Source organism: Hyperolius riggenbachi, chromosome 1 (assembly GCF_040937935.1).
Source record: "Hyperolius riggenbachi isolate aHypRig1 chromosome 1, aHypRig1.pri, whole genome shotgun sequence".
NCBI lineage: Eukaryota > Metazoa > Chordata > Amphibia > Anura > Hyperoliidae > Hyperolius > Hyperolius riggenbachi.
In genome coordinates, this window is record NC_090646.1 from 163,622,061 (window position 1) to 163,640,129 (window position 18,069).

General features: G+C 41.7%; 1 protein-coding gene across 4 annotated transcripts in view; it reads left to right on the forward strand.

Moving 5' to 3' along the window:
- NEK1 (NIMA related kinase 1) overlaps window positions 1-18,069 on the forward strand; it is a 208,340-nt gene that overhangs the window by 65,984 nt on the left and 124,287 nt on the right. For 3 of the 4 annotated variants that reach the window (XM_068278807.1, XM_068278809.1, XM_068278810.1), the window contains 7 exons: window positions 1,066-1,125; window positions 1,398-1,442; window positions 3,145-3,192; window positions 6,433-6,507; window positions 6,596-6,774; window positions 9,074-9,196; window positions 15,830-15,932. In XM_068278807.1, coding sequence (XP_068134908.1) covers window positions 1,066-1,125; window positions 1,398-1,442; window positions 3,145-3,192; window positions 6,433-6,507; window positions 6,596-6,774; window positions 9,074-9,196; window positions 15,830-15,932 — 633 coding nt within the window. The remainder of the gene's footprint in view (window positions 1-1,065; window positions 1,126-1,397; window positions 1,443-3,144; window positions 3,193-6,432; window positions 6,508-6,595; window positions 6,775-9,073; window positions 9,197-15,829; window positions 15,933-18,069) is intronic. The other variant, XM_068278808.1, reaches the window with a different exon arrangement.

Sequence of the window (18,069 nt, forward strand, 5' to 3'; positions counted from 1 at the left end):
GGGGTCAACATGTCCAGTTTTTGTTTTCAGGGTATTGAGAGGGTCTTTTTACTCAAAAGGGGGGGGGGGGGATCTTTTAGCCATGATTAGGAAGAGAGAGGCCTTGTGGATCTTTCGATTGGGGACTAGGGCCCCCATGGGCTTGAATGCCAGGTGGGATTTAGCCCTAGTGACTGGTTAATCCCATTTGAACTCCCCTTTTTTGTCTTCATACTACATTTCATCATCTGTCCTGTTTCTGGGCTATATCTGTACCATATGCTTATATATGTGCATAATTTAATTGTGTAAAACAATGTATAATTGGTGATGTGCTCTTATCTCTCAGTGCATTTGTCTGTTTGTCTTTGGTTTTTATTTTTGTCATTTACCCTTGGGTTTTATTATATTTTAAATTTTTGCTAAGGTTGGTGGGGCAGCCAGTTAGGAGGGTGCGGATCTTTGGGTTGCCACCCATAATGGGTTTGGCCTGTCTGTTGACCCTCCCCTGGTTTTTCCACCATCCTCTATAAGACCCTTGTAGATGCAAGTCATAAATGGCTAGGATTAAGAACCGTGCAGGTTCGAAACATGTTAGTCTGAGTGCTTTCATCTGATTTGGATACGTCCTGAATAAATATTGGTTTGTGGAGATACTGTGTCGATTTTGTTTACTTGATCTCAGTTTGGGCTGGGCAGCCCTTTGTTCCAGCACTGTCTCTTTCTGTGAGTGGAGCGGTATTCTCTGTGGACTATTCCTTGTAGCATACACGTGATCAAGTGCAGGTAAGTTATTTCATCAGAAGGCTTAAATGCTAATTCGTGATTTCCATTTTACGGTAAGTGAATTTATTTGCAGACTTAAAAATAAAATATTGTGAGTTTTACTCTTTAAAATCCCATCTGTTTTCTGACTGGCCAGAACAGAATAAGCGGAATCCTCTTAAATGTTACATAATTTTTTGATTTTTTTTTTTTCTTACAATGGACCCTACAGAACATGGTTTCATAAGCTTAGTTCCCCACAAGTTTCCACAGAGTCATAAAATGACCAGCTTCTAATTTGTAGTTTCACTTTTTGTCCAGGCCCCAGCAGTGCCCAAGAAGAAAGTGAATCCTGTAGAAGAAGGGAGGAACATGTTTGAGGTATCAGACTGTTCCCCATGCTGTCTTTATTGTCACTGGTTTCTTGTTCTATAGAGCTGGAGGGATCAGCAGCGCCATTTGTGGTGCCGGCTGTTCCACTGCTGGCAGATAGATGAATAACCCAAAGTAAATGCCACCAAGCCTTTCCTTTTCCCATGCTTTACCTCTAATCACATTCTTTTCTTGTCCCCACTCCACTAATATCCTCAGAATATACCTCAGAAGGTTGATTAAGTAACTAGTGATAGGTAACATAATTATTTCTGTTGCAGGATGTGGCCAAGAAGAAGAGAGTGGACATTAGACAGCTGGAGAAGGTGAGGAAGCAGAGGGAGCAGGTGGGTGGTCCTCTGCATGTATGTATGGCTGGTTCTGTTTTTGTTTTATTCCCATGGTGTGTTCTGTTATCTACTGTATTTACTAGGTAATTGATGCTATTCCTATGAATGTTCACTTGATACTAAATGATATACTTTTTTCAAGTGTGCTTGGCAGGTGTCAGATGAGATGAAAGATACAGAGTTTCACAGTTCATAATATGGTTGAGAATTTATCTGCTGTCTGTATACCACACTCATCATCATCCTGTATGTAGCTAATTACACACATCCTCAATGGGAGACAGTTAAAACATAACTTTTAATCGCAAAGTTAAAACCGCCAAGGTTTAATAGCGGGCAACAGGGGTGATTAACAAGGACTAGCCCACTGATGCTACATCCCACCTAAAATCATGCTAGAAAACAGATTGTTACACAGTCACCCTAAACTAAACTCAACGTGTTTTGCCTCAGACAGGGGCTTTGTCAGGGGGAAAATTAAAGGCAAGAGTACAAGTGCAAAAACAATAATATGCAATATACATCTATACAGTTAATCACAATGGCAGCATTGAGGCCTCAGATAAAACCAAATGAGACTCAGAGATCTGCAGCAGAAGAAACAACACTGGTAGAGACGTCTCACCTCTTCCAGTTCCTGTGGCGATCCTCTGTTCCCTCACTTGATCTGATTGTAGTCTCTTGATCTAATTCCGCTTGATGTCAGACAGGACCCTGTACATGCAGTCTCAAGAGGCCAGCATTAGTTCAAGTGAAGGGGTGCTGTGATCACCCCAGGAACCAGGAGAGGTGAGACATAGTTACCCAGCAATGCTTCCTACTACTCTGCAAGGGGAGGTTGGGGGGACCACTACTAAGGATTGCCAGGGAAATGGGGAAAGGGGACCAATACCAGGGAAAGCTTTAATGGGGGGGGGGGGGGGGCTGTTGTTATGAAAATGCTAGCCACCCTCTGTAACCTCGCCTACTTCTGAAGCCACACGCTCTGCATAATATAGCAACTAATTACACTTTCTATAAACTTTTTATTTTTTATTATCCTTGCAGTACTGGGAGGAAAAAGAAAACTACATACCGAAAAATATACCTTTATTTCAAAATCAAATATCCTCACCATACATTGTAGCAGAAACAAAATGTAACTTTTATAATAATTTGGCTCACAGGGTCAGGAGCCAATGAAAGGCCCACAGAGCTCTGCTGTCATAGTGACAGCAGCGCGGGTGGGTTGCAGTGGTGGGAGATTAGCGGTAACAGCGGGTCTGTGCGACCTGCTAATTGAGACCTACGCCCTGGCAGGAATAACGGGTCCCAAACAGGGCCTAGATTAAAATTAGGCTGGTCCGGAAGCATGTAATGTATGAGAGGAGGCCATTAGTGATGACACCACATTTGATCTCAGATTTACTTTAAGCATATTTATCCTACAAGTTTCAGGGTAAAAATTAATCGTTCAACGTAAACCTTCACTTTTCAGCACTGCAGTTAGAAAAAATGAGTGTAAACCAAGAAATGAAGTTTCACCAGACAGTTCTTCTTGTACTGGTTAGAAAATGAATACTTACACATGACTTGCTTCTATGGGCCATAACATCCGTTTTCTTCTTTCTCATGTTGTCACAAATTAGTCCCATGTGTGGTTTGAAGTGTTAATATTTCTTTTCTAATCCCACTGTAGATTAATTTACTGAAAGCAGAGCAGTTGCGGCGGCTGGAAAAGGAACGGGTAAGCCGCCTGATCAGATTGATTGTACATAATGTTTCTTTGTAAATCTCTTCAGACATATCCCTGTTTCCCACGTGTATTCATTTTCTGCCGCTTTCCTCACATCACTGAACACATGTAGTCTGATCTTTTTTTTTTTTCCCAGCAGCCATGTCTGATCATGATTACAAAATATACACGATCACAAACTTGGCAGTTGTTTCTTACTTTTCATTTGTTTTGTATTCTTTTGCCCACAGTTGCATAACCTTTGTCTTTCGTGTTGGCTTTTCATCTCCTAGCATTTTAGTCCACAAGGTGGCAGCAAGATGACAGTACATTTTAGCTGAACTATCAACCCTGGCAATGAACAGAATGCCTTATTAGTTAAAAGAAAAAAAAGGGCACTTTGTGACAAATCTATCTGTCTATGTTCATGTCCTTTAAACGGGTGATAGATGGCAGCCAAGTTAGAGCTTATACAGTAGAATCTCGTTATAGTAAACTGATATATTAAACCTCTGGATATAGTAAACTCAATCCTCAGGTCCCAGTAATTGTGCCTGTATAAATATAAAATGTATGACCCATTCTGATATAGTAAACTACTTTTCCCGGTCTATTGGAGTTTATTATAAAGGGATTCTACTATACATTAATACATAAGATTTTTTGAATGTAAAGTCTGAAAGGTATTTTTGGACATTAAAGTGGACCTGAACACAGAACTTCTTTTCTGCTCTAAAAGATACGCAACAGCATAATAACCTGTTAAAGAAAAATATTTTTTGTTACAGCTGACACAAATCCTGCCATAAATATGCAATGTATCTACTTTCTGCTTTTATGGAAGCAGACATATTGTTAACATCCTGTGCTTTCAAATTAGCCCCTCTGCCGTGCCAGTCAGCTGACACAGCTGAGGAATCAAATTACAACTTGTGATTAGACACAGATGAGGGGGCATTAGACAGGCTAAAGTCTCTAAATACATACAGGGTGCATTTCTCTGTTTTCCTTCTGTCCTGTGCAAGAGTTCAGGTCCACTTTAAAGCCACTGGCCAACATATTAATCTGCATTTAGCACAGAGCCACTTATAACTAGTAGTGAGGGTTAATTTCCACTAGATGCTTTACAATGCAGTATTTGTCACATCTTGGAAATGTAAGGCAGACATTTTATAGGAAGCAGCGTCTGGCAATCCCACTAAAGATTTCTGATACGAAGCACTTTTAAAATACACCTGAACTGAGAGGAATATGGAGGCTCCCATATTTCTTTCCTTTTAAACAATACCAGTTGCTTGGCTATCATGCTGATCCTTTGCCTCTAATACTTGTAGCCATAGACCCTGAACAAGCATGCAGATCAGGCGTTTCTGACTGAAGTCTGACTGGATTAGCCATGTGCTTGTTTCAGGTATGTGATTCAGACACTGCTGCACCCAAAGACTTATGCTGGGTACACACGTTGCAATTTCCCGCTCGATTTGCGGGATCGATTCAATTATTTCCAACATGTTCGATCGTGTTTCGATGGATAGAGCCGTCGATTTTGCATATTAAGTATGCAAAATCGACAGCTGTATCCATCGAAACACGATCGAACATGTTGGAAATGATCGAATCGATCCCGCAAATCGAGCGGGAAATCGCAACGTGTGTACCCAGCATAAGAGATCAGCAGACTGTCAGGCAACTGGTATTGTTTAAAAGGAAATAAATATGGCAGCCTCCATATTCCTCACAGTTCAGTTGTCCTTCAAAATGTACTGCTACATGCATATCTTTTATGGTATAATTGAATCAGATCTGTGCAAAATGGAAAGAATTGTTTTGTTCCTGCGTTGCAGCATTAACGCACATCCTTTTGTGATTTATAGTGGAATTAAGGCCTCATTCACACTTTGTGCACTTCTGTCAGCTTTTTTTCAGCACATATAGGTTAACAGATACATTTTGCTGAAAAAAAGCAGACAGAAGCGCACTGGTGTGAATGAGGCCTAAGCCCAAAATGAAAATAACTTGCTTCACGGGCGCCATCTGCTGGATATACATCACATATTTGAGTGCGAAGAGGAGCAGAGACTCCCCACTTATGCCTAGTACACACCATACAATTTTCTGTAAGTAGATTTACCTGCCAGATAGATCATTTCCAACATGTTGGAAATTAACTATCTGCCTAGCATTTAGGCATTGTTCTACTCAGCAGGAGATGACCAGAAGACAATGCACCAGAGATAATGACCAGTCTCTACCAGTACTTTACTGAAAATAATCTAATTACAGAACATTTTTCATAAAATCTAATGCTGGGCATACATGGTTAGATTATGCGCCGGTATCGAGCCAGCGCGTCACCGCTCGTCCACGCATGCGCGCGGATCTATCCCCACTTGTCCCCGCGGGCACTTCCTTATCTGCCTTTTCGTTTCTACTATTGTCCGCCCGTGGGGATCGAGCGCAGTATCGACCCGCCGCGGTGATCGGACAGGTTAAATATTATCAATCGAGCCATCAGCGACTCGATTGATAATATAAAACGAACCATGCATGCCCAGCATTACAGAAGAATGTAACAGAAAATTGTATGGTGTGTATTAGGCATAAACCTTTTCGGTTTACCCTGAAGGGACAAACAGATTGTTGCCTAGACTAGAGCGTTGTGTAACTTGATAAAGAAATGTTGGCTCTTGGAGGAACTGTTGTGTGAATGCTAAATGTTAGATCAAGATTACAATAAAGGGGGTGGGGGGTAGGTTGGGCTACCAGGACTCTCTGTCCTGTCTGCAGTTATCATAGAAAAGGGAAGGTGATGGGAAATCTTTTCGACAGGAGCGCAGGTAGCATCAACGATGACAGGTTTTCACCCCTCCTCACTTGGCCTAATGAGTACATATCTTTAGTAAAACATGTGGTAGTTACTCTTTGTCAACATCCTTCTAAAGAATAGTAGCTTCCTGGTTCTCATGCTGACCTCCTGCCTTGGATACGTCTGAGGTCACTGACTCAGAGCCAGTATGCAGAGCTGATGTTCTGACTTCTCTTTTCACTTTTCTGGCATCATGATTGTTCCAGGCTAGTGACTCAGAAAACACTGAAGCATAAAGCCTGGCAAGCAGGAAATACTCAGTGACCGCTTACAGTAGCTCTATCTCAGCATTTTTACTTTCTTATATCCAAAGATTTTTCAGATCTTCACTCATTCATGTCTTTACACTAAATTGTATTGCTAAAAATACACCATTATATTTTTAGATGGAGCGAATAAATCGTGCAAGGGAGCAGGGCTGGAAGAATGTGATTGGCTCAGGAGGAAGTGGAGAAATTAAGGTCAACTAATAAAAGCGGATAATATGTGTTATGGTATTTGAAAGCAGTTTAGAGTTTTTTTAGTTCTCAATATATTCTTTTTACACAGGCTACTTATTTTGTGGGAGGTGGAGGAGCAGCACCGGCACAAGCTGCAGTCCGTTCACCATATGAGCATTATCATTCCATCATCGATCAGATGCAGAAACAGAAAGAAAATATAAAGGCAGCAGAGGATAGAGAGGCCAAACACCGAGCAGAAGTGCAGAACCTTGATGCTGGACAGAGGTACATGGTCTAGCTATTCAATTACACAAATGTAATGGTACCTGAAGCCAGAGCGATAAGGAGGATGACCTGTTTAATTTTGAACAATGCAGATTGCCTGGCTGTCCTCTGCCTCTAATGCTGGGCATACACGGTCAGTTTCCTTGTTATCAATCGAGCCGCTGATGGCTCCATTGATATCAGACGTGTCCGATCACGCTGGGGATCGATTCCCGGCTCGATCCCCGCGCGGCGAACAATATGCAAAAACTAAGTGCTGAGGAGGAAGTGCCCGCGGGGACTAGCGGGAATCGATTAATGCACCCGCGCGTACGAACGGGGACGCGCCGGCATTGAGCCACTGGCTCGATACCGGCGCCTTATCGCGCGGTGTATGCCCAGCATTCTACTTTTAACCATAGGCCCAGATCAAGCGTGCAGATAAGATATTTCTGAATGTTTGTTTCAGGTGTGAGGTTCACACTATTGACGCCTAAATGATCAGAAGGACAGCCAGTCAATGTGCATGATTTTAGTGGAAATAAATATGGCAGCCTCCATATCCCTCTCACTTTAGTTTCTCTTTAAGAAACTGATAGAAAACATATTCAAATTTTTTGATTAAAAACCATAGCAGTATGCAGTGCTTTTTTTAATCAGAATCAAAAATCACATCGTAAAAAAATCATCAGAATCGCATGTGTTATGCAAGAGGCCTGACAAAAGGATTTTGACACCCCTACAGCCAATAAAGTAATGAAAGCAGCATTTAATTGTTATTATACTTTGTGTTCAAAAATTTCATTTTACAATTAGTGGCTGGCCGCACCTGACTGAGATACTACTGCTTCATTTAGACTAAAAGTACATATGGTGTAATTCGTATGGAACTATCATATTTATGAAAAGACCATTCAGATTGAATACAGAAAAGCAGATGGGCTCAATCAATACTGATCATTTCCTTAAAGAACTAGTTAGCATGACAATTTTTTTACATATATACGATCACAACTGGTTTTGACTCTGAATATTTTGGATCCATTAATGCTGTGGATCAATTAAAAACAATCTTTCTATTCATTCAGAATGATCAAGTTGAAAATATGATTGTTGACTAAAAATCACACTATTAATGGGCATTTAACCACTTCTCCTCCAAGTGGTTTTCCCCTTAAAAAACCAGAGCAATTTTCCCCTGTCAGCGCTCCTTCTATTCATTTGCCTATAACTTTATTACTACTTATCACAACAAAACAATCTATATCTTGTTTGTTTTTGTTTTTTTGCCACAAATTAGGCTTTCTTTGCGGGGTACTTTTTGCTAAGAATTATTTTATTCTAACTGCATTTTAACAGAAAAATAAAAAAAATTTAAAAAATTATTTCTCAATTTTCGGCCATTATAGTTTTAAAATAATACATGCTACCATAATTAAAACCCACACATTTTATTTGCCCTAGTTATTGCAAGGTTTACAATTTTTCCCTAGTACAATGTAGGCACCAATATTTTATTTGGAAATAAAGGTGCATTTTTTCAGTTTTGCGTCCATCACTAATTACAAGCCCATAGTTTAAAAAAGTAACAGTAAAATACCTTCTTGACATACATATTAAAAAGTTAAGTACCTAAGGTAACTATTAATGTATTTTTTTCTGTATTATTATTATTATTATTAATAAACTTTTTTTTTTTACAAAAAATGTTTAGTATAACTATTGGGGAATGTGGGAGATAGGGGGTTAATTTTAAATGTAAAAAAGTTGTTTAATATAAAAAAAAAAAAGTTTGTGGATGTAATTTTACTATTTAACCACAAGATGTCCTCGCCCATAACTTTCATATGTATTCCTAGTATTACTTTCTCAAACAGGAAGTAAGGCGGGGAAGTGTAAGTATCGCTTTTTGTGAATGACGGCACCATCTCATTGATGGCCGCGGCCATTCACACGGGGACTTAGATCAATGAATGGGAACGGTGTTCCCATTAATTGATCTCCCGTCTAGCGATCGGCAACGGTAATGAACGAGGTGGGCGAGTGGCAGTGCGCGACAGCAAGGGGCGTAGTAGCTACATCCCTGCGAGATATGGGGAAATGCAGGGACGTAGTTGCTGGTCCCAGGGGAGAGGAAGTGGTTAAAGAGGCGCCATAATGACGGATAGTAGAATGTAATACATTGTTCAGGATATCCAATTAAGAATAGGAATACTGGACACTAGAGATGTGCAATAAGATGATAATCTTTCTTTTCCAGCTTGCATGCAAAGTGGCCCTTTAACACTGGAAAACAATAATCTTTCTATTGTATCTGCAGACCTGCAGCGCGGCCCCAAGATGCTAATGGTCCGGTGGTTCATTATGCTCTGCCTGATGGTGACGCGGTGAAGAAGGAGTTGAAGAGACTGGAGGAGGTCTCCCGACAAGCATTTGCAGATGGGTCTGTAGAACTTTTATAAAGACTTCTGAAATGTTTTACCATTTTCCTAGTTCAAAGAATTCAGTGTTCCTCCATAGGCAGCTATTTATAGATAGCTTGTCATAGATTAAAAAATCTGCTGAACACTACAAATATGTACTGTATGTTGACTACATAACCCCAGTTTGGTGTCATAATATCTACAAGTGTTTTGTGGAACAAATAAACCACTTACTCTTTACAGGCTGCCCATATCTCTATAAGTCAACCTGATGTAGAATAGTTAAGGGACCAATACAATGAGAATGTTGACCTTTTGCTTCTCCTGTAGTCTATACAGTGGTTTGCAAGTATTTGGCCCCCTTGAAGTTTTCCACATTTTGTCACATTGCCTGTGATATTCAACCTGAGGTTGGACTGAGAACTGCTTTCTTGGAATTGGAAAACCTCTTGAACCGTGAGACTAAGGTCTGGTGGGACTTGTCCACTCTCAAACAATACGTAGCTGAGGGGATAATTCCTCGGGGCCTACGCATTAAGAAAATTCCCACCACGGTCTATTCTGATGAGTTTGTGATGGAGTGGAACACCATTCTCACAGATTGTTCGCTGAAACTCATGAGGCTGATAATTAAATACGAGGAAAGCAAACTCGTTGATATCCGACTTAAGATTACTGAACTGAGGCTGGATCTAAGCAAATTTAACACGTTGGAACAATATGACTCTTTGCATGACAGGTTGTGCAATAACATATCCAAATTGGAAGCTATGATTGCCGAAACTAAAAGGGTTAAATATGTCCGTGACACTAATGACTATAAACATGATAAGGTGTATGAATGGGGAAGGTGGGAAGCCACACATAGGTCTCCTAGCAATAATACTAGGAGGTCACGCTCCAGGAATAGGAGGAGGGTGGGGTTTTCGGATGACAGACACCCTGAGGCTGCCCGTCAGAACCCAACGGGTAATATTTCTAATCTTGTTGTTAGGCCCACAGAACATGAGCCCCGCTTAGAGCAACAGGCCAAAAGTCCCCGTCCAGAGCCCTCAAAAAACTTGATGTACAACCCCTCCTACTTCAAGGGGAACAAATCCATCCACAAGAAACAGAAAGGAGGAGGAGGACACGGAGGGCGGGTGTAAAACATCGCACCAGGGGTAACTCTCCACTTTGTCAGAATTCTTTACCTACCAATGTTGTCAATCTGTCTAGCCATACCTTTTCAGAATCAGAACTGACTCTTTTATCTAAGGGATTATCTTTCTCTCCTACTTTTCATTTTGACATCTTTAACACTCTATTAGATGTCAATAAGTTTATAAGATCAGTTTTACTTAGAAAATATTTCAAATCCGACAGGGAGTGCTGTCAAAGCAGCGGCCACATCAAGGCCGAGTTGCCTGATATAGGGAGTTTTCAGGACACATGCGCCCGCTGGACTCTAGATTTTTTGATGTCTGAGGGCGACAGTCTAGTTTCCCTGGATGATGTTCAGCCTGTCAGAATTAGAAACCCAGATTTTTACCCTTTGACTGCTAGATCATCTCCTGTCGAGATCTTTCAGGAGTCAGTGGAGAGGGAGTTAGTCAGATTGGCAGACAGCGTCCCTACCAGACAGAGGTCAAATTTAACTAGGGCAGAGTCCTTAGCTTTAAGACACCTTCGGGACAATACCAATGTGGTTATACGGAATGCTGACAAGGGAGGGGCGGTAGTTATCTTGGATGCTGAGGACTACAGAGCGGAGGCCTCTAGACAGGTCGAGGACCCCCTTACATATATTAGGTTGCCAGGGAACCCGACACAGGACTATCAGACACAGCTCTTTAGTCTTCTCAGTTATGGTAGGAGCCTTGGAGTCTTGGACCACAAACTTGCTGATTATTTGGGGGTTACCCGGCCTGTGGTCCCAGTTTTCCATCATCTCCCTAAAATACACAAGGCGGGCGCTCCTCCTGAGGGCAGACCAATTGTTGCGGGCATTGGCTCTCTGGGGGAACGCCTTAGTGATTGGGTGGACTCTATGCTACAACCCCTGGTTAGGAGATTACCGGGATATCTCAAGGACTCTAAACATCTGCTGGCTAGCATGGGGAGTTTTAGTTGGGTGGCCAAGTACAGCTGGCTCACTATAGATGTTAGAGCCTTGTATTCATGCATCCCCCACCATTTGGCACTGACTGCCCTCCAATACCACCTTGCTAGATATTCTAGTTACTCCTCTGACCTCCGTGTTTTCATCTGTGCTGCTACTGAATATCTCCTGACCCGAAATTATTTCATGTTCGATGGTGCCTTCTACCTCCAGAGGTGTGGGGCCTCCATGGGGGCCAAATTCTCGCCCTCATTAGCCAACCTTTATATGGGTTGGTGGGAGGATTTCCACATCTTTGGGGGTGGGGGGCGCCATCTTGAGCAGGTTGCGTGGTACGGGAGATTCATAGATGACATCCTGGTGGTATGGAGTGGTGACTCGGGTTCAGTGGAACCATTCATGGCCCACCTTAATGACAATCAGTGTAACTTGCAGTTTACCTACCAGTGGCACTCCACATCGATTGATTATTTGGATTTGACCTTGGTGGGCAACCCGACTCTGGGCATCGTCCATACTAAGACATACAGGAAGTCCTGTGCTGGCAACTCCACATTACAGGCAACCAGTTGTCACCCCACTCATACCATCCGGGCAATTCCGGTGGGCGAATTCATTAGGGCGCGCCGGAATTGCTCGGATGACTTGGCTACTAAACGCGAGTTTGAGCTAGTGGAAAAGCGCCTTTTGGATAGAGGGTACCCTAGGTGGACCATTGAGAGGGGCAAACAGCGGGCAGCTTCAATGTTTAGAGACCATTTGATAAGGGCCAAAGCCACCAACCGCGATCCTGATGTGAGACCTGCATTCGTCACCACCTACAGTTCTGAATTTCATGATGTCAAGCGCATCATCAACAAATATTTACCAATATTGGAAGGTGATGATGAATTGCGGCCTTTTGTTCAGGAGGGTGTTGCTTTTGTAAGTAGACGTGCCCCTACTCTCGGCAGTTTGCTGTCCCCCACGCTGTTCAGTTCATCGACTGACTCTTCTACATGGTTATCGGTTAAGGGATCATATAGGTGTGCGACCCCTACCTGTAACTATTGCATGTTACACACTAGGACCAAGGTTGTTGAGTCCTTGTCTAATGGGTGTAGATCCACCATTAAGCAGTTTATCAATTGCAACTCCAGAAATGTTATTTATTTGGTTACATGTCGAATTTGCTCTCTACAATATGTTGGTTGCACCACTAGGACTCTTAGGGCCAGAATTTCTGAGCATTTTCTGGGTGCCAACTGGTCTACCCAAAACATCTCCAATGTCGCCAGACATTATCGTATCACACATGGTGGGGATATGTCGGGTTTCTCTTTCCAGGGCATCGAGAAGGTTTCTTTGCCCAAGAGGGGAGGAGACCTTGATGCTATGATACGAAAGAGGGAGGCATACTGGATTTTTCGTCTTGGGACTAGGTCACCGAAGGGACTGAATGCCAGGTGGGATTTGGCTTTGGTCACGGGATAATTGGCGTAATAGGTTTTTACTCTAATGATTTTTTCCCTGCATAAACAGTGATTCTTTTATCATATGTTGTCATACTGTTACATGTTATATGTTTATTTTTACTGAATTCCACTGTTTATGTTTGAGAGCCACATCTGTTATTGTACCCCTTATACATGTTATTCTGCTCCTTTTTAAATCACGTGTGGTTTTTAATATGCATTTCCATTATGGGGTGTGTGTAGAGGCATGGGGGACTGGACCTTCAGGTTTTTCCTCTTTTCCCACCTATTGGTGGGAGGGGCCCCGTCCCGCCCTTCACTGCTCCATCCCCTTATTCTCTTTTTAAACCTCACTTGTTAAGCTGTTCAACAACTATGATTAAGGACCTGGTGTCCGAAACATGTTAGTGGAATGCTTTCTGATTTTATGGATACGTCCTGAATAAATCATTGATATATTTTTGATATTGGAGACACTTGTGCGGACCTTCCTCCTTGATTTGTCTACATTGGGCACGGCTGCCTATGTCCCTGCACTGTCTACCATAGTACGGTTGAGCGGTATTCCCAACTGTTTTCCATTTTGTCACATTACTGCCACAAACGTGAATCAATTTTATTGGAATTCCACGTGAAAGACCAATACAAAGTGGTGTACACGTGAGAAGTGGAACGAAAATCCTACCTGATTCCAAAAATTTTAAAAAATTACTGCAAAGTGGGGTGTGCGTAATTATTCAGCCCCCTGAGTCAATACTTTGTAGAACCACCTTTTGCTGCAATTACAGCTGCCAGTCTTTTAGGGTATGTCTCTACCAGCTTTGCTCATCTAGAGACTGAAAGCTTTGCCCATATTTCTTTGCAAAACAGCTCCAGCTCAGTCAGATTAGATGGACGGTGTTTGTGAACAGCAGTTTTCAGATCTTGCCACAGATTCTCGATTGGATTTAGATCTGGACTTTGACTGGGCCATTCTAACACATGGATATGTTTTGTTTTAAACCATTCCATTGTTGCCCTGGCTTTATGTTTAGGGTCATTGTCCTGCTGGAAGGTGAACCTCCGCCCCAGTCTCAAGTCTTTTGCAAACTCCAAGAGGTTTTCTTCCAAGATTGCCCTGTATTTGTCTCCATCCATCTTCCCATCAACTCTGACCAGCTTCCCTGTCCCTGCTGAAGAGAAGCACCCCCAGAGCATGATGCTGCCACCACCATATTTGACAGTGGGGATGGTGTGTTCAGTGATGTGCAGTGTTAGTTTTCCCCCACACATAGCGTTTTGCATTTTGGCCAAAAAGCTCCATTTTGGTCTCATCTGACCAGAACACCTTCTTCCACATGTTTGCTGTGTCCCCCACATGGTTTGTGGCAAACTGCAAATGGGACTTCTTATGCTTTTCTGTTAAGAATGGCTTTCTTCTTGCCACTCTTCCATAAAGGCCAACTTTGTGCAGTGCATAACTAATAGTTGTCCTATGGACAGATTTCCCCACCTGAGCTGTAGATCTCTGCAGCTCGTCCAGAGTCACCATGGGCATCTTGACTGCATTTCTGATCAGCGCTATCCTTGTTCGGCCTGTGAGTTTAGGTGGATGGCCTTGTCTTGGTAAGTTTACAGTTGTGCCATACTCCTTCCATTTCTGAATGATCGCTTGAACGGTGCTCCGTGGGAGGTTCAAGGCTTTGGAAATCTTTTTGTAGCCTAAACCTGCTTTAAATTTCTCAATAACTTTATCCCTGACCTGTCTGGTGTGTTCTTTGGACTTCATGGTGTTGTTGCTCCCAATATTCTCTTAGATAACAGAGGCCGGACAGAGCAGCTGTATTTGTACTGACATTAGATTACACACAGGTGCACTCTATTTAGTCATTAGCACTCATCAGGCAATGTCTATGGGCAACTGACTGCACTCAGACCAAAGGGGGCTGAATAATTACACACACACCCCACTTTGCAGTTATTTATTTGTAAAAAAAAATGTTTGGAATCATGTATGATTTTCATTCCACTTCTCACATGTACACCACTTTGTGTTGGTCTTTCATGTGGAATTCCAATAAAATTGATTCATGTTTGAGGCAGTAATATGAATAAAATGTGGAAAACTTCACGGGGGCCGAATACTTTTGCAAACCACTGTATGTGATAGCAGCACAATGCATTGTTCAGTATGTAGCCTGCCGCACCACTGAGTTTGGACTCTAAAAAAAAAAGCCAAATACTTCAGATTCCTTGCTGAGATGTGTCCATAACACGAGTGAACATTAATTGTAGCAACACTACTTAGAGGATTCTGAGCTACAGCTACTGAGATAGGTTAACAGCGTTTAAAGAGGAACTGTAACAACACATATATAATTTTAGGGGACCAGCTAGGTTTTAGTACTGGCTTTGGAAATTTCAATAAATGAACATTCCACAGAGATCATCTGCCAGTATTGAAATTGTTGCCCTCTGTGATACATTTTAGAAAGTAAGTCAGGGAGAAGGAAGATTTTACAATGGGCAAACACTGACTAGACCATGTATAAATGAATGTTGTAAACAGTTTTATTCATTGTTATTTTGGTTACAGTTCCTCTTTTAGACAAACTAGTCCAATGTAAAAATCCTCCACCAGGCTAGTGCTCTGAATACAAACACTGCCTTGCCTGCCTTGAATTAACCTTGTCTGTCTTTCATCTAATATGAAAATTGTATGAGCAATTGCATAATCCTCTATTTAACACTCGCAAGGAAAAATACGGTACGATGAACTAGGGTTACTGATACAGTAGTTTTGGTCATTTCCATTGCTTCTGTTGTATTGTTGAATGAGAATATCTCTCTTCTTTAAGCTCAACACACACCATACAATCTTGGTTGTACAGATTTACCAAATCTATGTAGTATAAGGGCCAACAGATTGAAAATACCTTGAATGATTGATTGGATAAGCCTTTATACTACATAAAAGTGGTAAGATTGAACAACCAAGATTGTATGGTGTATGTTAAGCCTAAGGCAGATGCTACAGTAGCAGTATGCATAAAGCATAACTGCACAGTTGTTACAAGATGGTTATGTTTGATTGTATTCTTAATGGTTGTGTGTCTTAGACATCGAGGGCAGGCAGCCGCTGAAAGAGCAAGGCAGGTGGAGGAGTTCTGGCAACGGAAGCAGGAAGCCATGAAGAACAAGGCGAGAGCTGAGGGACATATGGTATGGAACTTGGTCACATGGTGATAACTTGATTACATAACTGGTCAGTGATTATGAATTTTTAGCCATTGATGAATAACAATATATTCAGCTTTTTAAATGAAATATACTGAGGCTAGAAACAGAGGGAAGAGAAACATAAATGAATGTGTAAACTTCCTACTTCAGTCTTATCTTACATCCTTAAAGTGACACTGAAGCGAAAAAAAAGTATGATATCATGAATTGTATGTGTAGTACAGATAATTGATAGAACATTAGTAGCAAAGAAAATAGTCTCATATTTTTTATTTTACGTTTATATCTCCTTTTTTTTATTACATTGCCTCATTCTGTAATATTTCCAATTACAAACCATACTCTGTATTTTAAACCATGAAACAGAGCAGAGCTAATGAACCTTTGAACTCCCCTGAAGTAAAACCTTATCTAAACCTGTTTCTTTGATGTAGTAGTGCTTCAGAAAGTAGGACTGTTGTCATATGAGACCATATGACGATATCAACAACATGATACTCGTTTCTTTGCTACTAATGCATTTTCACTTCAGATTCCCTTTAATTGTCTGCATGTCACAAGGATGGAGTGGCAATCAGCATTTGTGTGCCTAAAGACTGATGTCTTTATTGTGCAAAACCCAAGCCTATAATGTCTGAAAAAACCCATTGGGGTTGATTCACTAAACCGTGCTATGACAAATAGCACGCCTTATTAGAGATAGCACGCCTTATTAGAGATAGCACGCCTTATCAAAGATAACATGCCTTATCAAAGTTAACAAGCCTTATCAGAGTAGCATAGCGAGCGCTACGAACTTATGCCTGCCAATTGGCAATGACACTCGTCCTGCCCTGAGCCCCTGCCGGTTCGTAGCACTCACTATGCTACTCTGATAAGGCGTGTTATCTCTGATAAGGCTTGCTATCTCTGATAAGGTGTGCTATTAATCATAGCACGGTTTAGTGAATAAACCCCATTGAGTGTTTATCATTGCTCTTCACATGATAAAAAGGTAGCATCTATGTTATGCTATGGAACAGACTATTGGTCATAATAGACTTTGGGCATTTTTTGTATGCAGACTTTGTACTATAACATACATGACATAGTTAAATTGTAGTGAAATCGTGTATGGCAAGCATAAGTTCCATGCACAAATCTATCGTATTCCTTGCAGCCATCAGTACATCTATAGCAGTTCCAAATGTGTTTAGAGAAATGCAATTGTTGATCTAACTGTGTTTCATTTTGCTCTTGTTGGATGATTACTGCACTATAAGGTGTGTTTAATATATAACAAGTCTGAGCTTCATGTGGCTTACGGTTTATTAATAAAATGCTGAATGTTGAGTCGGGGCATGGCCCTTGAAGTCTACTCAGCTGGTCCCCACAACTGCTGTCCTTGTGCATCATGTGCTAGTCAGCTGACAGTTGCCATGTGTACAGGATGCTGTTCAATTTCATTGTTGCAGAAATACATTCTCTAACATTGAACAGGATACATTTCTTGTTAACTCCTTCCTGACCGCCTAATGCCGATTGGCGTCAGGAAGGTGGCTCACCCAGGACTTGACGCTCCCCCAGGACCGCCTAACGCTGATTGGCATCAAGTCCTGGGGGTGGAGATTAGCGGGGATTGTGCGCAGGTGCACTCTTATCCCTGCTGAGTTGCGGAGCTCCGCAAAAAACTTGCTGAGCGCAGGCAGGCTGTAAAATGAAAAAAAAAAAAAAAAGGCTGAAAGTACTTGTACATTATTGAGATCTAGTGCGGCACTGTACGGGGGACAGCTCTGTCACTGAGCTGTCCCCAAAAGAGGCTGGCATACAGATCACTCTCATAGGCTGATGCCTATGCGAGACGATCACTGAGATTGGAAGATTGGATCTCTGGCGCGAGGGTGGGAGGGAAAAATTAAATAAAAATGACATTTTTATTACAAAAAAATAACAGGTCTGAAAGTCCTGGCCACAACAAATAACAAGGAAAGGGGCAGGGCGGAAATACTGGGCTGCATAAAAGGGAGTGAATAATTGCAGCACTTGGGGGCCTGAAGGAGGTATTGGCTGCACTTAAAGGGACACTTAAGTCAAACAAAAAAAATGAGTTTTACTCACCTAGGGCTTCCAATAGCCCCCT